Source organism: Tachyglossus aculeatus, chromosome 23 (assembly GCF_015852505.1).
Source record: "Tachyglossus aculeatus isolate mTacAcu1 chromosome 23, mTacAcu1.pri, whole genome shotgun sequence".
Lineage (NCBI taxonomy): Eukaryota > Metazoa > Chordata > Mammalia > Monotremata > Tachyglossidae > Tachyglossus > Tachyglossus aculeatus.
The window spans coordinates 42,326,752-42,350,105 of record NC_052088.1 but is presented as its reverse complement, the minus strand read 5'-3'; the positions used below and the strand labels follow the sequence as shown (position 1 = coordinate 42,350,105).

The 23,354-nt window shown below is 52.6% G+C and overlaps 1 protein-coding gene across 3 annotated transcripts; it reads left to right on the top strand.

The window, feature by feature from the left end:
* Nucleotides 1-1,303: 1,303 nt before the first annotated feature.
* Nucleotides 1,304-23,292, top strand: COQ6 (coenzyme Q6, monooxygenase). Of its 3 annotated transcripts, XM_038765677.1 has the most exons (12): nt 1,304-1,526; nt 13,486-13,620; nt 17,126-17,184; nt 17,940-18,063; nt 21,646-21,758; nt 21,859-21,966; nt 22,047-22,109; nt 22,210-22,317; nt 22,425-22,627; nt 22,712-22,827; nt 22,903-23,069; nt 23,156-23,245. In XM_038765677.1, exons 1-12 carry the CDS (start codon nt 1,376-1,378, stop codon nt 23,183-23,185), a joined length of 1,377 nt encoding a protein of 458 aa, XP_038621605.1. In that variant the 5' UTR covers nt 1,304-1,375; the 3' UTR covers nt 23,186-23,245. The 3 variants fall into 3 exon arrangements, with proteins under 3 accessions (XP_038621605.1, XP_038621607.1, XP_038621606.1); XM_038765678.1 differs by lacking the exon at nt 22,425-22,627 and having other exon boundaries at nt 1,308-1,526; nt 23,156-23,292; XM_038765679.1 differs by lacking the exons at nt 21,646-21,758; nt 22,425-22,627 and having other exon boundaries at nt 1,306-1,526; nt 23,156-23,288.
* Nucleotides 23,293-23,354: the final 62 nt, after the last annotated feature.

Here is a 23,354-nt window from a genome sequence, read left to right as displayed (position 1 = left end):
TAATTAGAACAGATGTGTACAAGATAAATACATAAATAAATACAGTAATAAATCTGTACAAACATATTGAAGTGGGGAGAGACACGAGGATGGGGGATCAGATCAGATGGGAGATGGGCGTCGTGTTGGTGACTGGCGGGCGGAAGGCCAGAGGAGTTAACAAGACTGGCGCGTGGCCGGAAGTGACGTCGGCGGCGGTGATTGGCGGGCGCGAGGCCGGAAGCGTCGACGGCGGTGGTGCAAGACGGGCACGAGGCCGGAAGTGGCGTCGGCGGTGGTGATTGGCAGACGCAAGGCAGGAAGTGGCGTTGGCGGTGGTAAGTATATATGTTTGTACATATTTATTACTCTATTTATTTAATTATTTTATTTGTCCATATCTATTCTATTCATTTTATCTTGTTAGTATGTTTGGTTTTGTTCTCTGTCTCCCCCATTTAGACTGCGAGCCCACTGTTGGGTAGGGACTGTATATGTTGCCAACTTGGACTTCCCAAGCGCTTAGTACAGTGCTCTGCACACACAGTAAGCGCTCAGTAAATACGATTGATTGATTGGGGAAGGGAAGGCGGCGGTGGTGATTGACGGGCGCGAGGCCCGAGGCGGCATCGGCGGCGTTGATTGGCGGGCGCGAGGCCGGAAGTGGCGTCACCGGTGGGCCTTGGCGGGCGCGAGGCCGAAAATGGCGTCGGCGTTGATTGCCGGGCGCGAGGCCGGAGGCGGTGTCGGCGGCGTTGATTGGCGGGCGCGAGGCCGGAAGTGGCGTCTCCAGTGGTCACTGGCGGGCGCGAGGCCGAAAATGGCGTCGGCGTTGATTGACGGGCGGCAGGCCGGAGGCGGTGTTGGCGGTGTGGATTGGCGGGCGCGAGGCCGGAAGTGGCGTCACCGGTGGGCCTTGGCGGGCGCGAGGCCGAAAATGGCGTCGGCGTTGATTGACGGGCGCGAGGCCGGAGGCGGTGTCGGCGGCGTGGATTGGCTGGCGCGAGGCCGGAAGTGGCGTCACCGTTGGGCCTTGGCGGGCGCGAGGCCGAAAATGGCGTCGGCGGCGTTGATTGGCTGGCGCGAGGCCGGAAGTGGCGTCACCGCTGGGCCTTGGCGGGCGCGAGGCCGAAAATGGCGTCGGCGACGATTGCCGGGCGTGAGGCCGGAAGTGGCGTCGGCGGCGTTGATTGGCTGCCGCGAGGCCGGAAGTGGCGTCACCGTTGGTCCCTGGCGGGCGCGAGGCCGAAAATGGCGTCGGCGACGATTGCCGGGCGTGAGGCCGGAAGTGGCGTCGGCGGCGTTGATTGGCTGCCGCGAGGCCGGAAGTGGCGTCACCGTTGGTCCCTGGCGGGCGCGAGGCCGGAAGTGTCGTCGGCGCTGAGGGACGAAGGCGATGGCGGCCTGGGCCCGTGTGGCGGCGGTGGGGGCGGCGGCCGTGAGGCGTTGCGGGGGCGTCCAGTACGGGTCCGGCCCGGCCCCAGCGGTGTACGACGTGGTGGTGGCCGGAGGGGGGATGGTGGGCGCCGCCGCCGCCTGCGCGCTCGGTGAGGAACAGTCATTCATTCATTCATCCCGCCCCTCCCCCACCCGTCATTCATTCATTCACCCCCCCCCCCCCCCAGTCAGTCATTCAGTCATTCGGGCGGATGGTTGCGCTATTTGCTAAGCGCCCCCTGGTCGAGTGGGGGGGGTGTCATTCATTCATTAATGATGGCGTTTATTAAGCGCTTACTACGTGCCAAGCGCTGTTCTAAGCGCTGGGGAGGATACAAGGCGATGAGGTGGTCCCACGGGGGGGCCTCACAGTCTTCGTCCCCATTTTGCAGATGGGGGAAACTGAGGCCCAGAGAATAATAATAATGATAATGGCGGCATTTATTAAGCGCTTACTACGTGCCAAGCACCGTTCTAAGCGCTGGGGAGGATGCAAGGTCATCAGGTTTTCCCACGTGGGGCTCACGGGCTTCATCCCCATTCTACAGATGAGGTCACTGAGGTCCAGAGAATAATAATAATAATAATAATGGCGTTTATTAGGCACTTTCTATGTGCCAAGCACTGTTCTAAGCGCTGGGGAGGTTACAGGGTGATCAGGTTGTCCCACAGGGGGCTCACAGGCTTCATCCCCATTTGACAGATGAGGGAACTGAGGCCTAGAGAGTAATAATAATGGTAATGGCGGCATGTATTAAGCGCTTACTATGTGCCAAGCACTGTTCTAAGCACTGGGGAGGTTACAAGGTGATCAGGTTGTCCCACGGGGGGCTCACAGTCTTCGTCCCCATTTTACAGATGAGGGAACTGAGGCCTAGGTAATAATAATAGTAATGGTGGCATTTATTAAGCGCTTACTAGGTGCCAAGCACTGTTCTAAGCGCCGGGGAGGGTACAAGGTGATCGCGTTGTCCCACGTGGGGCTCACAGGCTTCGTCCCCATTTTACAGATGAGGTCACTGAGACCTAGAGAGTAATAATAATAATGGCGGCATTTACTAAGCACTGACTATGTGCCAAGCACTGTTCTAAGCGCTGGGGAGGTTACAGGGTGATCGGGTTGTCCCCCGTGGGGCTCACAGGCTTCGTCTCCATTTTACAGATGAGGGAACTGAGGCCTAGATAATAATAATAGTAATGGCGGCATTTATTAAGCGCTTACTACGTGCCAAGCACTGTTCTCAGCGCTGGGGAGGATACAAGGTGATCGCGTTGTCCCACGGGGGGCTCACAGTCTTCGTCCCCATTTTACAGATGAGGTCACTGAGGCCTAGAGAGTAATAAGAGTAATGGCGACATTTATTAAGCGCTTACTATGTGCCAAGCACCATTCTAAGCGTTGGGGAGGATACAAGGTGATGAGGTTGTCCCACGGGGGGCTCACAGGCTTCATCCCCGTTTTACAGATGAGGTCACTGAGGCCTAGAGAATAATAATAATGATAATGGCGGCATTTATTAAGTGCTTACTATGTGCCAAGCACCGTTCTAAGCACTGGGGAGGTTACAAGGTGATCAGGTTGGCCCACGGGGGGCTCACAGTCTTCATCCCCGTTTTACAGATGAGTGAACTGAGGCCTAAAGAATAATAATAATGGCGGCATTTATTAAGCGCTTACTATGTGCCAAGCAGTGTTCTAACCGCTGGGGAGGTTACGAGGTGATCGGGTTGTCCCACGTGGGGCTCACAGTCTTCGTCCCCATTTTGCAGATGAGGGAACTGAGGCCTAGAGAATAATAATAGTAATAATGGCGGCATTTATTAAGCGCTTACTACGTGCCAGGCACTGTTCTAAGCGCTGGGGAGGCTACAAGGTGATTGGGTTGGCCCACGTGGGGCTCACGGCTTCGTCCCCATTTTACATGAGGGAACTGAGGCACAGAGAATAATGATAATGGCGGCATTTACTAAGTGCTTACTATGTGCCAAGCACTGTTCTAAGCGCTGGGGAGGTTACGAGGTGATCAGGTTGGCCCACGTGGGGCTCACAGTCTTCATCCCCATTTTACAGGTGAGGTCAGTGAGGCTTAGAGAATAATAATAATAATAATAATAATAATAATAATGGCGGTATTTACTAAGCGCTTACTATGTGCCAAGCACTGTTCTAAGCGCTGGGGAGGATACAAGATGATCAGGTTGTCCTACGTGGGGCTCACGGTCTTTGTCCCCATTTTACAGATGAGGGAACTGAGGCCCAGAGAATAATAAAAATAATAATAATGGCATTTATTAAGCGTTTACTTTGTGCCAAGCGCCGTTCTAAGCCCCGGGGAGATTACAAGGTGATCAGGTTTTCCCACGTGGGGCTCACAGGCTTCATCCCCATTCTACAGATGAGGTCACTGAGGCCCAAAGAAGAATAATAATGATGGCATTTATGAAGCGTTTACCTCCTTCCCTTCCCCACAGCACCTGTATATATGTATATATGTTTGTACATATTTATAACCCTATGGAGCCGGGATTTGAACCCACGACCTCCGACTCCAAAGCCCGGGCTCTTTCCAGAGCCACGTTGCTTCTCTCTTATGAGGTCACCTAATAATCGTGTTGGCATTTGGGAAGCGCTTACTAGGTGCCCAGCGCTGTTCTAAGCGCTGGGGTTAGTACAAGCGCTTAGTACAGTGCTCTGCAGACAGGAAGTGCTCAATAAATACGATTGAATGAGTACAAGGTCACAGGGTTGTCCCACGTGGGGCTCTCAGTCGTCATTCATTCATTCCATCGTGTTCGTTGAGCGCTTACCATGTGCAGAGCACTGGACTAAGCGCTTGGAAAGTCATTCATTCATTCTATCGTGTTTATTGGGCTCTTACCGTGTGCAGAGCACTGGACTAAGCGCTTGGGAAGTCATTCATTCAATCATATTTATTGAGCGCTTATGTGCAGAGCACTGGACTAAGCGCTTGGAAAGTCATTCATTCAGTCATATTTATTGAGCGCTTATCATGTGCAGAGCACTGGACTAAGCGCTTGGAAAGTCATTCATTCTATCGTATTTATTGAGCGCTTACCGTGTGCAGAGCACTGGACTGAGCGCTTGGAAAGTCATTCATTCAATCATATTTATTGAGCGCTTACCGTGTGCAGACCACTGGACTGAGCGCTTGGACATTCATTCATTCATTCTGTCGTGTTTACTGAGCGCTTACTGTGTGCAGAGCACTGGAATTGGAGAGGGCAATTCGTTCATTCAGCCGTATTTATGCGCTTAATACAGTGTCTGGCGCACAGTAAGCGCTAAACAAATACCACTGTTATCATTATTGTTATTCAATCGTATTTCCTGAGTGCTGAGCACTGGACTTAGCGCTTGGAGCGGGCACTTCATTCATTCGGATTTATGCGCTTAGTACAGTGGTGCATATAGTAGGTGCTTAAGAAATACCACTGCTATCGTTATTGTTGTTCGTTCATTCATTGTTGTATTTAATGAGCGCTTGCTTGTCCTGAGCAATCAATCAATCAGTCGTGCTTATTGAGCACTTACTGTGTGCAGAGCACTGTACTAAGCGCTTGGGAAGGGCAGTTCATTCATTCATTCATATTTATTGAGGGCTTACTGCAGAGCACTGGAGTAAGCGCTTGGAAAGTGTAATTGTCGGTCATATTTATTGAGCACTTACTGGGTGCAGAGCAGTGGACTGAGCGCTTGGAAAGGGCAGTTCATTCGTTCATTCAGTCATTCATTCATCGTTGTATTTATGCGCTTAGTACAGTGGCGCATAGTAGGCGCTTAACAAATACCACCGTTACCATTATTATTAGTCATGCATTCATTCATTCAGTCATCCTTATTGAGCACCTGCTGTGTGCAGAGCACTGGATTAAGCGCTTGGAAAGTGCAGTTCATTCATCCAGTCGTATTTATGTGCATAGCACAGTGTCTGGCGCATAGTAAGCGCTTAACAAATACCACTGTTAGCATTATTATTATTATTCATGCATTCATTCATTCAATCGTCCTTATTGAGCACCTACTGTGTGCAGAGCACTAGGTTAAGCGCTTGGAAAGTCCAATTCACTCATTCAGTCGTATTTATGTGCTTAGCACAGTGTCTGGCACATAGTAAGCACTTAACAAATACCACTGTTATTATTAACATTCATTCGTTTATTCAATCGTCCTTATTGAGCACCTACTGTGTGCAGAGCACAGGGTTAAGCGCTTGGAAAGTCCAGTTCATTCATTCAGTCATATTTATGCGCTTAGCACCGTGTCTGGCGCATAGTAAGCGCTTAACAAATGCCACTGTTACCATTATTAGTATTCATTCATTCAGTCGTCCTTATTGAGCACCTACTGTGTGCAGAGCCCTGGATTAATCAATCAATCAATCATATTTATTGAGCGCTTACTGTGTGCAGAGCACTGTACTGTGCGCTTGGGATTAAGCGCTTGGAAAGTGCAATTCATTCATTCAGTCGTATTTATGCGCATAGCACAGTGTCTGGCGCATAGTAAGCGCTTAACGAATACCACTGTTATTATTATTCATGCATTCATTCGTTCAGTGGTCCTTATTGAGCACCTACTGTGTGCCAGAGCACTGGATTAAGTGCTTGGAAAGTGCAATTCATTCATTCAATCGTATTTATATGCTTAGCACAGTGTCTGGCGCGTAGTAAGCGCTTAATGAATACACTGTTATCATTATTAGTATTCATTCATTCATTCAATCGTCCTTATTGAGCACCTACTGTGTGCAGAGCCCTGGATTAATCAATCAATCAATCGTATTTATTGAGCGCCTACTGTGTGCAGATATGTTGCCGACTTGTACTTCCCAGGTGCTTAGTACAGTGCTCTGCACACAGTAAACGCTCAGTAAATACGACAATGAATGAATGAATGAAAGAGCCCGGGCTTCGGAGTCTGAGGTTGTGGGTTCGAATTCCGGCTCTGCCGCTTGTCAGCTGGGTGACTTCGGACGAGTCATTTCACTTCTCTGGGCCTCAGTTCCCTCATCTGCAAAATGGGGATGAAGACCGGGAGCCCCCCGTGGGACAACCTGATCACCTTGTAACCTCCCCAGCGCTTAGAACAGTGCTTTGCACATAGTAAGCGCTTAATAAATGCCATCATTATTACTATTATTCTCTGGGCCTCAGTGACCTCATCTGGAAAATGGGGATGGAGACTGTGAGCCCCCCGTGGGACAACCTGATCACCTTGTAACCTCCCCAGCGCTTAGAACAGTGCTTTGCACATAGTAAGCGCTTAATTAATGCTATCCTTATTGTTGTTATTATTATTGTCAGCTGTGTGACTTTGGACAAGTCACTTCACTTCTCTGGGCCTCAGTTCCCTCATCTGCAAAGTGGGGATGAAGACCGTGAGCCCCCCGTGGGCGAACCTGATGACCTTGTAACCTCCCCAGCGCTTAGAACGGTGCTTGGCACATAGTAAGCGCTTAATAAATGCCATCGTTATTACTGTTATTCTCTGGGCCTCAGTTCCCTCATCTGGAAAACGGGGATGAAGACTGTGAGCCCCCCCGTGGGACAACCTGATCTCCTTGTAACCTCCCCAGCGCTTAGAACGGCGCTTTGTACATAGCAAGCGCTTAATACATGCTATTATCATTATCACTTGTGGAAAGAGCCTGGGCTTGGGAGTCGGAGGTCATGGGTTCTAATCCCGACTCGGCCGTCTGTCAGCCGTGTGGGCCTCAGTGACCTCATCTGTCAAATGGGGATGAAGACCGTGAGCCCCTCGTGGGACAACCTGATCACCTTGTATCCCCCCCCAGCGCTTAGAACAGTGCTTGGCACATAGTAAGCGCTTAACAAACGCCGTCATTATTGTTGTTGTTGTTGTTGTTGTTGTTGGCCAGTTTCCTTGGGCAGGCTGCAGGTTAGCTAAGAGGATTCTTGACTGTGTCTAGTTGTCACGTGTATTTGTTTTTACAATTATACGTATAATCAATGTGCTTTTTTATATATACGTGTACGTATTTATAGATATATAGATAGATATATATATAGATATACATATATGTAATTGTAAGTGTGATATTTGTTAAGCGTCTACAGAGAAGCAGCGGGGCTCAGTGGAAAGAGCCCGGGCTCTGGAATCAGAGGTCGTGGGTTCAAATCCTGGCTCCGCCACTCGTCAGCCAGGTGACTTGGGGCGAGTCGCTTCACTTCTCTGGGCCTCAGTTCCCTCATCTGTAAAATGGGGATGAAGACCGTGAGCCCCACGTGGGACAACCTTGATCACCTTGTATCCCTCCCCCCAGCGCTTAGAACAGTGCTTGGCACATAGTAAGCACTTCATAAATACCAATATTATTATTATTATTTGTTTTTTTTATATATATATATATATATATACGTTTGTGTATATGTATGTAATTGTAAATGTGATATTTGTTAAGCATCTGCAGAGAAGCAGTGGGGCTCAGTGGAAAGAGCCCGGGCTTTGGAGTCAGAGGGCATGGGTTCAAATCCTGCCTCCTCCAGTTGTTGGCTGGGTGACTTGGGGCGAGTCGCTTCACTTCTCTGGGCCTCAGTTCCCTCATCTGTCAAATGGGGATGAAGACTGTGAGCCCCACGTGGGACAACCTGATCACCTTGTATCCCCCCCCCCAGCGCTTAGAACAGTGCTTGGCACATAGTAAGCGCTTAACAAGCGCCGTCATCATTATTGTTGTTGTTGTTGTTGTTGTTGTTGTTGGCCAGTTTCCTTGGGCAGGCTGCAGGTTAGCTAAGAGGATTCTTGACTGTGTCTAGTTGTCACGTGTATTTGTTTTTATAATTATACATATGATCGATGTGTTTTTTATATATATGTGTGTGTATTTATATATATATATATATATATATGTAATTGTAAATGTGATATTTGTTAAGCATCTACAGAGAAGCAGCGTGGCTCAGTGGAAAGAGCCCGGGCTTTGGAGTCAGAGGTCATGGGTTCAAGTCCCGGCTCCGCCACTTGTCGGCCGGGTGACTTGGGGCGAGTCGCTTCACTTCCCCGGGCCTCAGTTCCCTCATCTGTAAAATATGTATATATGTTTGTACATATTTATTACTCTATTTATTTATTTATTTTACTTGTACATATCTATTCTATTTATTTTATTTTGTTAGTATGTTTGGTTTTGTTCTCTGTCTCCCCCTTTTAGACTGTGAGCCCACTGTTGGGTAGGGACTGTCTGTATATGTTGCCAATTTGTACTTCCCAAGCGCTTAGTACAGTGCTCTGCACATAGTAAGCGCTCAATAAATACGATTGATGATGATGATGATGATAAAATGGGGATGAAGACTGTGAGCCCCCCGTGGGACAACCTGATCACCTTGTAACCTCCCCAGCGCTTAGAACAGCGCTTTGCACATAGTAAGCGCTTAATAAACGCCATCATTATTATTATTATTCTCTGGGCCTCAGTTCCCTCATCTGTCAAATGGGGATGAAGGCTGTGAGCCCCCCGTGGGACAACCTTGATTACCCCAGTGCTTAGAGCAGTGCTTGACACATACTAAGCGCTTCACAGATACCAACGTTATTATTATCATCATCATCTACTAGGTGCCAGGGACTGGACTATATGTATATATGTTTGTACATATTTATTACTCTATTTATTTTATTTGTGCATATCTATTCTATTTATTTTGTTTTGTTAGTATGTTCGGTTTTGTCTCCCCCTTTTAGACTGTGAGCCCACTGTTGGGTAGGGACCGTCTCTATGTGTTGCCAACTTGGACTTCCCAAGCGCTTAGTACAGCGCTCTGCACACAGTAAGCGCTCAATAAATACGATTATTGATGATGATGATGATGACTAAGCGTCAGGGTCGATACAAGATCATCGGCTCCCTCCTGTAGGAGGGAGAAAAGGTATCGAGTTCCCCCGTTTTACAGCTCGGAAAACTGAGGCCCAGAGAAGTGAAGCGACTCACCCAGGGTCACCCAGCAGACAGGTGACTAGAACCCAGATCCTCCTGCCGCCTCGCTGCTTCGGGGGAACCTTTGTCTCCGTGTCGGGCTCCCCTCGCGCCGTCCAGTACAGAGCCCCGGCCTTATCCTCAGGCCAGATCCACCCCGCCGTCTTGCGTCTCTGTGTCGTGTCAGGCGTGAGCTCCTCTCTTCTATTTAGGGACCGTCTCTGTACGTTGCCGACTTGCACTTCCCAAGCGCTTAGTACAGTGCTCTGCGCACAGGAAGCGCTCAGTAAATACGGTTGAATGAATGAATGCGAGGGTCACCGTCCCCGGGAACCAATTTCTGAATGGGGCGGCAGCGGTTCTTTGTAGGCAGGGGATGGTGGTGGTATTATTATTATTATTATTATTATTATTATTATTATTATTATATAATGGTGGTGGCATTTGTGAAGCGCTTACTATGTGCCAGGCAATGGTGTCTACATTATTCTTCTTCTTATTATTATTATATAATGGTTGGTGGTACTTGTGAGGCGCTTACTATGTGCCAGGCAATGGTGTCTACATTATTCTTCTTATTATTATTATATAATGGTTGGTGGTCCTTGTGAGGCGCTTACTATGTGCCAGGCAATGGTGTCTACATTATTCTTCTTCTTATTATTATATAATGGTTGGTGGTCCTTGTGAGGCGCTTACTATGTGCCAGGCAATGGTGTCTACATTCTTCTTCTTATTATTATTATATAATGGTTGGTGGTACTTGTGAGGCGCTTACTATGTGCCAGGCAATGGTGTCTACATTCTTCTTCTTATTATTATTATAATATAATGGTTGGTGGTACTTGTGAGGCGCTTACTATGTGCCAGGCAATGGGGTCTACATTCTTCTTATTATTATTATTATATAATGGTTGGTGGTACTTGTGAGGCGCTTACTATGTGCCAGGCAATGGGGTCTACATTATTCTTATTATTATTATTATATAATGGTTGGTGGTCCTTGTGAGGCGCTTACTATGTGCCAGGCAATGGGGTCTACATTCTTCTTCTTCTTATTATTATATAATGGTTGGTGGTACTTGTGAGGCGCTTACTATGTGCCAGGCACTGTTCTAAGCGCTGGGGTCGATCCAAGGTGATATTATTATTATTATTATTATATAATGGTGGTGGCATTTGTGAGGCGCTTACTATGTGCCAGGCACTGTTCTAAGCGCTGGGGTCGATCCAAGGTGATCGGGCTGTCCCACGTGGGGCTCGCCGTCGTCATCCCCGGTTTTCAGAGGGGGAAACTGAGGCCCGGAGAAGTCAAGGGACTCACCCAAGGCCGACCCGGGATTAGAACCCGGGTCCTCCGGACCCCCAGTCCGGACTCCGTCCCCTAGGCCGTGCTCCCAAGCGCTCAGTACAGCGCCCTGTACGCGGTAAGTGCTTAATACGTGGCAGTGGTGGGTCGATCGACTGTAAGCGTGCGGTGGGCAGGGAACGCGTCTCCCGACTTCGTTCGCTTGGACTCTCCCAAGCGCTTAGCACAGTGCTCCACCCGCGGTAGGCGCTCCATAAGTACCACCGACTGATGGCTCGACTGCGGGGTCGCTGTGGACGGGGATCGCGGCGACCCACTCGGCTGGATGGTCGCGGCGTCCTCTCCCAAGCGCTCAGTACAGCGCTCGGCACACAGTAAGGGCTCAATAAATCCCACTGACTGACCGGGCATAGAAGGAAAGCTCCGCACGGTCCCCCGTGCACTGTACTGAGCGCTGCGGAAAGTACAGCCGAAGCCTGAACCCTCTTCCCTGCCCTCCTGGGCTGGAAGACCTAAACTTTGCCCCCCGGGAAGCGCTCAGTACATGCAATCGGATGGTGACAGGCGGGGTCATCGGAATTCATTCAGTGGTGTTACCGTGGGCAGAGCACTGTACTGAGCGCTTGATCGCGTACCCAGGTTGGTCGGTGCAGGGGAGGGGTGTGAAGATATAGTAAGCGCTCCATCTCCGTCGTATCTTCCTCCCGCAGCTTTGGCCAAGGCACCCGGTTCCCTTCCACTCCGGAAGCGGGGCGGTCCAGTGGAAATAATAATAATAATAATAATAATAATAATAATAATAATAGCATTTGTTAAGCGCTTACTATGTGCCAAGCACTGTTCTAAGCACTCGGGGGGGGGTTACAAGGTGATCAGGTTGTCCCCCCCCGGGGGGCTCCCAGTCTTCATCCCCATTTTGCAGAGGAGGGAACTGAGGCCCAGAGAAGTGAAGTGACTCGCCTAAAGTCGCCCAGCAGACATGTGGCGGAGCCGGGATTCGAACCCACGGCCCCGGACTCCCGAGCCCGGGCCCTTCCCACTGAGCCACGCGGCTTCTCACCAGAGCCCCGAGCCTGAGAGTCGGAGGCCCTGGGTTCTAATCCCAGGGCCAGAATAATCTAATCTAATTGAGAAGCAGCGTGTACTGCTTAATATAGTAAAAAACCAATAAAGCGTCTCTTACTCTGACCATGCTGGGAATTCCTTCATGTTAGCAGCCCTGAGGGAGAAGCAGCATGGCTCAGTGGAAAGAGCCCGGGCTCTGGAGTCAGAGGTCATGGGTTCAAATCCCGGCTCCGCCAACTGTCAGCTGGGTGACTCTGGGCAAGTCACTTCACTTCTCTGGGCCTCAGTTACCTCATCTGTAAAATGGGGATTAAGATTGTGAGCCCCCCCCCCCCCCCCCCCCCCCCCGCGTGGGACAACCTGATCACCTCGTAACCTCCCCAGCGCTTAGAACAGTGCTTGGCACATAGTAAGCGCTTAGTAAATGCCATCATTATTATTTATTATTATCCCGCCTCGGCCTGCTACCTGCTGGGTGACCTTGCGCCGGTCCCCTCGCTTTCCTGGGCCTCGGTTCCCTCCCAGTAATAATGATGGCATTTATTAGGCGCTTACTATAATATGTGCTAAGCACCCCTCTGTGCAATGGGGGGGAAGCCGGTGAGCCTCCCGTGGGACGGGGATTGGGCCTGGCCCGATTTTTGTGCCAGGAGGCGCTTACCAAGTATCGTTATTCTCATTGTTGTTATCTCCCCCAGCGCTTAGAACAGTGCTGGGCCCAGAGGAAGCGCTTAACAAATACCACCATCATCATTATTATTATTATTATTACCAAGCACTTGGGAGAGTACAGTACAACAATAAACAGACATTACTTATTTATTTTTATTTGTCCGTATTCTATTTATTTTATTTTGTTAATATCAGGCGCCGGGGTGGACCTCAGCAAATGGGGTCGGACGCGGTCCCTTGTTCCGCGAGGGGCTCCCGGTCCCCAGCCCCATTTTCCAGATCAATCAATCAATCATATTTATCGAGCGCCTACTGCGTGCAGAGCGCTGTACTGAGCGCTTGGGAAGTCCAAGCTGGCAACATAGAGAGGCGGTCCCCATCCCCATTTTCCAGATTGACCAATCAATCGTATTTATCGAGCGCTTACTGCGTGCAGAGCACTGTACTGAGCGCTTGGGAAGCCCAAGCTGGCAACATAGAGAGGCGGTCCCCATCCCCATTTTCCAGATCAATCAATCAATCGTATTTACCAATCAATCGTATTTATCGAGTGCTTACTGCGTGCAGAGCACTGTACTGAGCGCTTGGGAAGCCCAATCTGGCAACATAGAGAGGCGGTCCCCATTCCCATTTTCCAGATCAATCAATCAATTGTATTTATCGAGCGCTTACTGTGTGCAGAGCACTGTACTAAGCGCTTGGGAAGTCCAAGTTGGCAACATAGAGAGATGGTCATCATCATCAATCGTATTTATCGAGCGCTTACTGCGTGCAGAGCACTGTACTGAGCGCTTGGGAAGTCCAAGCTGGCAACATAGAGAGACAGTCCCTCCCCGACAGCGGTCTCGCGGTCTCGATGAGGTCACTGAGGCCCGGAGAAGGGAAGCGACGCCCGGCACGGTTTCCAGCCGCGCTTTCCAAAGCGCTCAGTCCAGTGCCGCGCCCACGGCGAGCGCCCAGTAAGTGCGATCGAACGGAAGCCGCCGCCGGGGTGGCGGGAGGCGGGCCCGGGGGCTCCCGGGGGCGCTCAGTACATGGGCGGGACTGACCGCGGCGGCCTCGCAGGGCACGACGTCCGCCTGGGCCGCAAGAGGATCCTGCTGCTGGAGGCCGGGCCCAAGAGGGCCGCGGGCCGCCCGCCTGCCCACTTCGGCAACCGAGTCAGCGCCATCTCCCCCGCCTCCGCCGACTTCCTCGCCAGTGAGTACCGGGGTCGGGGGGTGGCTTTGGGTCCTACTTATTGAGCGCTCAGTACGCGCCGGGCACCTTACTAAGCGCCGGGTGAGCGGGGTGCGGCGCGACGCCCCCTCCCCGCCTTCAAAGCCTTCCAGAAGGCCCGCCTTCTCCTGCTTGCCCTTCCCGAGCGCTTAGTCTAGTGCTCTGCCTCATCATCATTGTCTTCAATCGTATTTATTGAGCGCTTACTGTGTGCAGAGCACTGTACAAAGCGCTTGGGAAGTATTTATTGCGCGCTTACTATGTGCAGAGCACTGGACTAAGCGCTTGGCAACATCTAGAGACGGCCCCTACCCAACAGCGGGCTCCCAGTCTAAAAGGGGGAGGCGGAGAACAAAACCAAACATGCTAACAAGACAGGAAGCGCTCAGTAAGTAGGACTGATTGACTGATTGACTCCTCTCCCTTGCGCGTGGCTCCCTTTCTTCGTCGCCCCGGCCCCGCGCCGCTTCCATCCCGATTCCTCGTTTATTTATTTCTGCGATTGTCCGTCCCCCCCTCTAGACCGTTAGCTTGTCACGGGCGCTCACTGTGTGCAGAGCACTGGGCTGATTCATTCCTTCAGTCGTATTTACTGAGCGCTCACTGTGTGCAGAGCACCGGACTGATTCATTCATTCAGTCGTATTTATTGAGCACTCACTATGTGCAGAGGACTGGACTGATTCATTCATTCAATCCTATTTATTGAGCACTCTTGTGCAGAGCACTGGACTCATTCCTTCAATCGTATTTATTGAGCGCTCACTGTGTGCAGAGCACTGGACTGATTCATTCATTCAATCGTATTTACTGAGCACTGGACTGATTCATTCCTTCAATCGTATTTATTGAGCGCTCACTGTGGGCAGAGCACCAGACTGATTCATCCCTTCAATCGTATTTATTGAGCGCTCACTGTGTGCAGAGCACCGGACTGATTCAGTCATTCAGTCATATTTACTGAGCGCTCACTGTGTGCAGAGCACTGATTCATTCCTTCAGTCGTATTTATTGAGCGCTCACTGTGTGCAGAGCACGGATTCATTCCTTCAATCGTATTTATTGAGCGCTCACTGTGTGCAGAGCACCAGAATGATTCATTCATTGTCGTATTGAGCGCTCACTGTGCAGAGGACTGGACTGATTCATTCATTCAATCCTATTTATTGAACGCTCACTGTGTGCAGAGCACTGGACTGATTCATTCCTTCAATCGTATTTGTTGAGCGCTCACTGTGTGCAGAGCACCGGACTGATTCATTAATTCAATCGTATTGAGTGCTCACTGTGTGCAGAGCACTGGACTGATTCATCCATTCAGTCGTATTTATTGAGCGCTCACTGTGTGCAGAGCACTGATTCATTCCTTCAGTCGTATTTATTGAGCGCTCACTGTGTGCAGAGCACGGATTCATTCCTTCAATCGTATTTACTGAGCGCTCACTGTGTGCAGAGCACTGGACTGATTCATCCCTTCAGTCGTATTTATTGAGCGCTCACTGTGTGCAGAGCATGGATTCATTCCTTCAGTCGTATTTACTGAGCACTCCCTGATTCATTCCTTCAATTGTATTTATTGAGCGCTCACTGTGTGCAGAGCACTGGACTGATTCATCCATTCAGTCGTATTTATTGAGCGCTCACTGTGTGCAGAGCACAGATTCATTCCTTCAATCGTATTTACTGAGCGCTCACTGTGTGCAGAGCACTGAACTGATACAGTCATTCAATCGTATTTATTGAGCGCTCACTGTGAGCAGAGCACTGGACCGATTCATTCCTTCAATCATCTTTATTGAGCGCTCACTGTGTGCAGAGCACTGATTCATTCCTTCAGTCGTATTTACTGAGTGCTCACTGATTCATTCTTTCAATCGTATTTATTGAGCGCTCACTGTGTGCAGAGCACTGTACTAAGCGCTTGGGAAGTACAAGTTGGCAACATATAGAGACAGTCCCTACCCAGCAGTGGGCTCACAGTCTAGAACCCCCAGCGCTTGGAACAGTGCTTTGCACATAGTAAGTGCTTAATAAATGCCATCATCATCATTATTATTACCATACTAATTCCTTCAATCGTATTTATTGAGCGCTCACTGTGTGCAGAGCACTGGACTCATTCATTCATTCATATTTATTGAACGCTCACTGTGTGCAGAGCACTGGACTAATTCATTCATTCAATCATATTTATTGAGCGCTCACTATGCAGAGCACTGGACTAATTCATTCATTCAATCATGTTTATTGAGCGCTCACTGTGCAGAGCACTGGACTCATCCATTCATTCATTCAATCATATTTATTGAGCACTCACTGTGTGCAGAGCACTGGACTCATCCATTCATTCATTCATTCAATCGTATTTATTGAGCGCTCAGTATATGCAGAGCACTGGACTAATTCATTCAATTGTATTGAGCGCTCACTGTGTGCAGAGCACTGGACTCATTCATTCATTCATTCAATCGTATTCATTGAGCGCTCACTGTGCAGAGCACTGGACTCATCCATTCATTCATTCAATCGTATTTATTGAGCGCTCACTATGTGCAGAGCACTGGACTCATCCATTCATTCATTCAATCGTATTTATTGAGCGCTCACTGTGTGCAGAGCACTGGACTCATTCATTCATTCAGTCGTATTTATTGAGCGCTCACTGTGTGCAGAGCTCTGGACTCATTCATTCATTCAGTCAATCGTATTTATTGAGCACTCACTGTGTGCAGAGCACTGGACTCATCCATTCATTCATTCAATCGTACTTATTGAGCGCTCACTATGTGCAGAGCACTGGACTCATCCATTCATTCATTCAATCGTATTTATTGAGCGCTCACTGTGTGCAGAGCACTGGACTCATTCATTCAGTCAGTCGTATTTATTGAGCGCTCACTGTGTGCAGAGCTCTGGACTCATTCATTCATTCAGTCGATCGTATTTATTGAGCGCTCACTGTGTGCAGAGCCGGTCCCCACCCCACAGCGGGCTCCCAGTCTAGAAGGGGGGAGACGGGCGTCCTAGACGCGCCTGATTGATTAACAAATTAAATAGAAGAGCAAATACGGGCGAGTAAAACAGAGTGATAAATCCGTGCAAATCGCAGATGCGCCCACAGTGAGCGCTCAGTAAATACGACGGAGCGAATGAAATGACCCCCGGGTTCCCAGGGCGTTTTTGAGCCAGGCTCGCTCAGTAAATACGATGGAAGGAATGGATTAGTCCAGTAATAATAATAATAATAATGATAATAATAATAATGGCATTTATTAAGCGCTTACTAAAATAACAATAATAATAATAATAATAATGGCATTTATTAAGCGCTTACTAAAATAATAATAATAATGGCATTTGTGGAGCGCTTACTATGTGCCGAGCACTGTACTAAGCGCCGGGGAGGTTCCAAGGGGGCTCAGTCGTCACCCCCGTTTTCCGGCGGTGTCTTATCCGCGTCCGTGGCGGCCTCCGGTTCCCCCCCGTAGGTTTCGGCGCCTGGGAGCACATCTGCGCCACGCGATGCAAAGCCTTCCGGAGGATGCAGGTGGGTAGGCGTGGGGGGCGTCTACTACACAGCAGGCGACCCCCCCCACCCCGGGCGCTACCGCCTGACGTCCCTTTCGGCCGTATTTCATCATCATCGCCATCATCAATCGCGTTTATTGAGCACTCACTATGTGCAGAGCACTGTACTAAGCGCTTGGGAAGTACAAGTTGGCGTGAGCGTTCCCTGCCCGGCGTCTTTCGAGAAATAACCGACGGGCCTCGGGCGCTGTACTGAGCGCCCGGGGCGAGGAGAGCGCGGCTCAGTGGAAAGAGCCCGGGCTTTGGAGTCCGAGGTCACGGGTTCAAATCCCGCCACTCGTCAGCTGGGTGACTTTGGGCTGGGCCTCAGTTCCCTCCTCTGTAAAATGGGGATGAAGACTGTGAGCCCCACGGGGGACAACCCGATCGCCTTGTAAATTCCCCAGCGCTTAGAACAGTGCTCTGCACATAGTAAGCGCTTAATAAATGCCATTATTATTATTAATAGCGGGATTCGGGCGACACTTTTGAAAAATACCCGGTAGACGTCCCGCCTCCCTCGCCTTCCGGCCCGGGAGGGGTTGGGATGAGGATGATGATGATGATGGGATTCGGGAAGCGCTTACTACGTTCCAGGCGATGGCGGCGGCACCCGTTACGCGCTCGCTCCGTGCCGAGCACTGTTGTGAGCGCCGAGGCGGGGGCGGGCGAGAGAGGGAGGGAGGGAGTCCCCCGCGGAGCGGGATTCGAACCCGGGCCCCCTCCCCCGCCCAGGTGTGGGACGGCTGCTCGGAAGCCCTGATCACGTTCGATAGGGACGAGCTGGACGCCATGGGCTACATCGTGGAGAACGACGTCATCATGGCGGCCCTCGCCCGGCGGCTGGAGGCCGTGGCGGGTAAGGGGTCGGGGGGCGGCTACTACGGTCGGGGGGCGGCTACTACAGTCGGGCGGGGGGTGCCCAGGGGACAGAAGGACCGGGCGGGGTTCTCCGCTGGGCGAGTCACTTCTTCGGGCCTCGGTCCCCCCGCCTGCCAAGTAATAATAATAATAAGGATGGCATTTATTAAGCGCTTACTATGTTCTAAGCGCTGGGGAGGCTACAGGGTGATCAGGGGGTCCCCCGGCGGGGGGGCTCACGGTCTTCATCCCCATTTGACAGATGAGGGAACTGAGGCCCAGAGGAGTGGAGCGACTGGCCCGAGGTCACCCAGCTGACAAGTGGCGGAGCTGGAATTTGAACCCATAATAATAATAGTAATAATAATGGCATTTGTTAAGCGCTTACTATGTGCAAAGCACTGTTCTAAGCACTGGGGCGGCTACAATAATAATAATGATGATGGTATTTGTTAAGCGCTTACTATGTGCCAAGCACTGTTCTAAGCACTGGGGAGGCTACAGTAATAATAATGGTGATGATGGTATTTGTTAAGCGCTTACTATGTGCCAAGCACTGTTCTAAGCACTGGGGAGGCTACAGTAATAATAATGGTGATGGTATTTGTTAAGCGCCTACTATGTGCAAAGCACCGTTCTAAGCGCTGGGGAGGCTACAATAATAATAAGGATGATGGTATTTGTTAAGCGCTTACTATGTGCAAAGCACCGTTCTAAGCGCTGGGGAGGCTACAATAATAATGATGATGGTATTTGTTAAGCGCTTAATATGTGCAAAGCACTGTTCTAAGCGCTGGGGAGGCTACAATAATAATAATGATGATGGTATTTGTTAAGCGCTTACTATGTGCCAAGCACCGTTCTAAGCGCCGGGGAGGCTACAATAATAATAAGGATGATGGTATTTGTTAAGCGCTTACTATGTGCCAAGCACTGTTCTGAGCGCTGGGGAGGCTACAATAATAATAATGATGGTATTTGTTAAGCGCTTACTATGTGCAAAGCATTGTTCTAAGCGCTGGGGAGGATACAAGGGGATCAGGTTGTCCCACGGGGGGCTCACAGTCTTCATCCCCATTTTACAGATGAGGGAACTGAGGCACAGAGAAGTTAAGTGACTTGTCCAAAGCCCGGGCTCTTTCCACTGAGCCACGCTGCTCCTCCGAAATAATAATAATGATGGTATTTATTAAGCGCTTACTCTGTGCAAAGCACTGTTCTAAGCACTGGGGAGGTTACAAGGTGATCAGATTGTCCCATGGCAGGGCTCACAGTCTTCATCCCCATTTGACAGATGAGGGAACTGAGGCCCAGAGAAGTGAAGCGACTTGCCCAAAGTCACCCAGCGGACAAGTGACGAAGCTGGGATTTGAACCCACGACCTCCGACTCCAAAGCCCGGGCTCTTTCCCCTGAGCCACGCTGCTTCTCCAAAATAGTAGTGATGATGGCATTTATTAAGCGCTTACTATGTGCCAAGCACTGTTCTAAGCACTGGGGAGGTTACAAGGTGATCAGGTTGTCCCACGGGGGGCTCACGGTCTTCATCCCCATTTTCCGGATGAGGGAACTGAGGCCCAGAGAAGCAAAGGGACTTGCCCAAAGTCAACCAGCGGACAAGTGGCCGAGCTGGGATTTGAACCCATGACCCCCGACTCCAAAGCCCGGGCTCTTTCCACCGAGCCCCGCTGCCGGACGGGGTTCGTTGAGCGCTTACTAGGTGCCAAGCGCCGTTCTAAGCGCTGGGGCGGACCGCCTGGGGCCCGCGGTTCAAACGCCCCTTTTCCGGATGGGGTCACCGAGGCCCAGAGAAGTGAAATGACAAGGCCAGGGTCACCCCGCAGACGAGAGGCGACTCCCGGACCCGGCCTCTTTCCCCGCGTGGGAAGATTCATTCCCCCGCGTTTATTGAGCGCCGACCTTGTGCAGAGCGCTGTAATAAATGCCTTCATTATTACTATTTCGGAGAAGCAGCGTGGCTCAGTGGAAAGAGCCCGGGCTTTGGAGTCACAGGTCACGGGTTCAAATTCCGGCTCCTCCAGTTGTCAGCTGGGTGACTTTGGGCAAGTCACTTCACTTCTCTGGGCCTCAGTTGCCTCATCTGTAAAATGGGGATTGACTGGGAGCCCCCCGGGGGACAACCTGATCACCTTGTGACCACCCCAGCGCTTAGAGCAGTGCTTGGCACATAGTAAGCGCTTAATAAATGCCATCATCATTATTATTATTTCGGAGGAGCAGCGTGGCTCAGTGGAAACAGCCCGGGCTTTGGACAAGTCACTTCACTTCTCTGGGCCTCAGTTCCCTCATCTGGAAAATGGGGATGAAGACTGTGAGCCCCCCGTGGGACAACCTGATCCCCTTGTAAACTCCCCAGCGCTTAGAACAGTGCTTGGCACATAGTAAGCGCTTAACAAATACCATTATTATTATTACTGTAGCCTCCCCAGTGCTTAGAAGAGTGCTTTGCACATAGTAAGCGCTTAACAAATACCATCATTATTATTATTGTAGCCTCCCCAGCGCTTAGAACAGTGCTTCGCACATAGTAAGCGCTTAACAAATACCATCATCATCATTACTGAGCGCCTGGAATGCCATTTAGGAAGGAAAAAAGCGACGCTTCTTCGAGAGGCCCTCGCAGACTGCCTTGTTCCCCTCGGCCCTTCGCCCGTGGCTCAGTGGAAAGAGCCCGGGCTTTGGAGTCCGAGGTCGTGGGTTCAAATCCTGACACCGCTGCTTGTCAGCTGGGTGACTTGGGGCAAGTCCCTTCACTTCCTTGTGCCTCAGTTCCCTCATCCGTAAAATGGGGATGAAGACTGTGAGCCCCCCGTGGGACAACCCGATCTCCTTGTAACCCCCCCCAGCGCTTAGAACAGTGCTTCTAGTTTTTAGAGAAGCAGCGTGGCTCAGTGGACAGAGCCCGGGCTTTGGAGTCCGAGGTCGTGGGTTCAAATCCCGGCTCCGCCACTCGTCAGCTGGGTGACTTTGGGCAAGTCACTTCGCTTCTCTGGGCCTCAGTTCCCTCATCTGTAAAATGGGGATGAAGACTGTGAGCCCCCCGTGGGACAACCCGATCACCTTGTAACCCCCCGGGCGCTTAGAACAGTGCTTTTAATTTTTAGAGAAGCAGCGTGGCTCAGTGGACAGAGCCTGGGCTTTGGAGTCCAAGGTCCTGGGTTCAAATCCTGGCTCCGCCACTCGTCAGCTGGGTGACTTTGGGCGAGTCCACTTCTCTGGGCCTCAGTTCCCTCATCTGGAAAATGGGGATGAAGACTGTGAGCCCCCCGTGGGACAACTTGATTACCTTATATCTACTTCAGCGCTGAGAACAGTGCTTCGCACATAGTAAGCGCTTAATAAACGCCCCAGCCGCCTCGTCCGGAAAATGGGGGAGCCCCCCGCGGGACAACCCGATCTCCTTGTGACCTCCCCGGCGCTTAGCACATAGCAAGCGCTTAATAAATGCCATCATTACGAGGCGGTCGCGTGGGTCACCCCTTCGCCCCGGCTCCTTGCCCGGACTCGCTCGTAACGGTGCCGTACTAGACGCCCCCGGTCCCCTCCCGCTTGCGTCGCAGATCGCGTGGACGTCCAGTACGGGAGCCGAGCGGCGGAGCTGTCCTGGGCCGCGGCCGACCCCTGGCTCGGCGTCACCCTGGCCGACGGCCGCCGCCTGCGCGCCCGGCTGCTGGTGGGTGCCGCCCGCCGCGGGAGAGGCCGGTAACGGGGCAGGGGGCGGCCCGGGCCGGCGGGGATGGGGGAGACGACCCCCCGCCGGCCTCCGTCCCCAGGTGGGGGCCGACGGGCCGGACTCGCAGGTGCGCCGGGCGGCGGGGATCCGCACCGTGGGCTGGCCGTACGACCAGGAGGCCGTGGTGGCCACGCTGCACCTGTCCGAGGTGAGCCCCGGGGCGGGGGGGGGCGGGTGGAGCGGCCCCCCGGGCCCGGAGGCGTCCAACGGACTCTCCCCCCACCCCAGGCCACCGACAACAACGTGGCGTGGCAGCGGTTCCTCCCCACGGGCCCCATCGCGCTGCTGCCGGTGAGACGCCCGCGTCCGCGCCGCCCTCCCGTCCGTCCGCGTCGCCCCCCCCCCCCCCCCCCCCCCCCACCCGGCCTCAGTTTCCCCCTCCCCCCGGCAGCTGTCCGACACCGTCAGCTCCCTGGTCTGGTCCACCTCCCCCGAGCGGGCGGCCCGGCTGGTCGGCATGGAGGAGGAGGCCTTCCTGGACGCCGTCAACTCGGCCTTCGTGAGCCGGGGTGGGGGACACGCGGGAGGGTCCGGGGGCTTCGGCGCTCAGTATGGTGATGGGGGGCGGTCCGCCGACTGAAGCCGGGGTCCTCGGGGGGGGGCCAGTGGAGCGACGCCGAGCACATGGAGGCGGCGGCGGCAGCGGGCCGGGCCCTGCGGCGGATCCTGGGGGTCCTGGGCCCCGCGGGGCCCCCGGCCCGCCAGCTGCCCCCCAGCGTGGCCCGCGTGGCCCCCGGCAGCCGGGCCCGCTTCCCCCTGGCGCTGGGGCACGCCGCCGACTACGTCCGGCCCCGCCTCGCCCTCGTCGGGTAAGGCCGCCCCCCGCGCGCCCCCCACGTCATCCCCAGCGCCGCTGCCACGGCCGCCGGCCTCAGTTTCCCCCCTCCCCGCAGGGACGCGGCACACAGAGTCCACCCCCTGGCCGGCCAGGGGGTCAACATGGGCTTCGGGGACGCGGCCAGCCTGGTGCGGCGCCTGGGGGGGGCCGCCTTCGACGGCAGGGATCTGGGTGAGGATTGCGGCGGCGGCGGCGGGGCGGCCGGGGGCGGCGGGACCCGAGTGCGAGGTGCGGCCTCGCCCGCAGGCTCCCCGAGCCTCCTGGCCGGCTACGAGACCGAACGGCAGCGCCGCAACGTCTGCCTGCTGGCCGCCACCGACCTCCTCAAGAGGCTCTACTCCTCCGCCGCCGCCCCCGCCGTCCTGCTCAGGACCCTGGGCCTGCAGGCCGCCAACGCCCTCGGCCCCGTCAAGGTGAGGCGCGGGGCGGGATCCGAACCCGGGGCCGCCGCCTGTTGCGCCGCGCTGAGCGCCCGCCGCTTCTCCGCCCCCCCTCCCAGGAACAGATCGTGGCCTTCGCGAGCAGGTGATGCCCCCGGACCCGCCGCCCGTTATTTTGGAGGAAATAAACGTCGGACGCTGGGCCCCCATTTCCGTTTTTCTGGCGTTTGTTGTTGAGTGATAATAATGATGATAATGGCATCTGTTAAGCGCTTACTATGTGCGCAGCGCCGTCCTAAGCGCTGAGGGGGGATACAA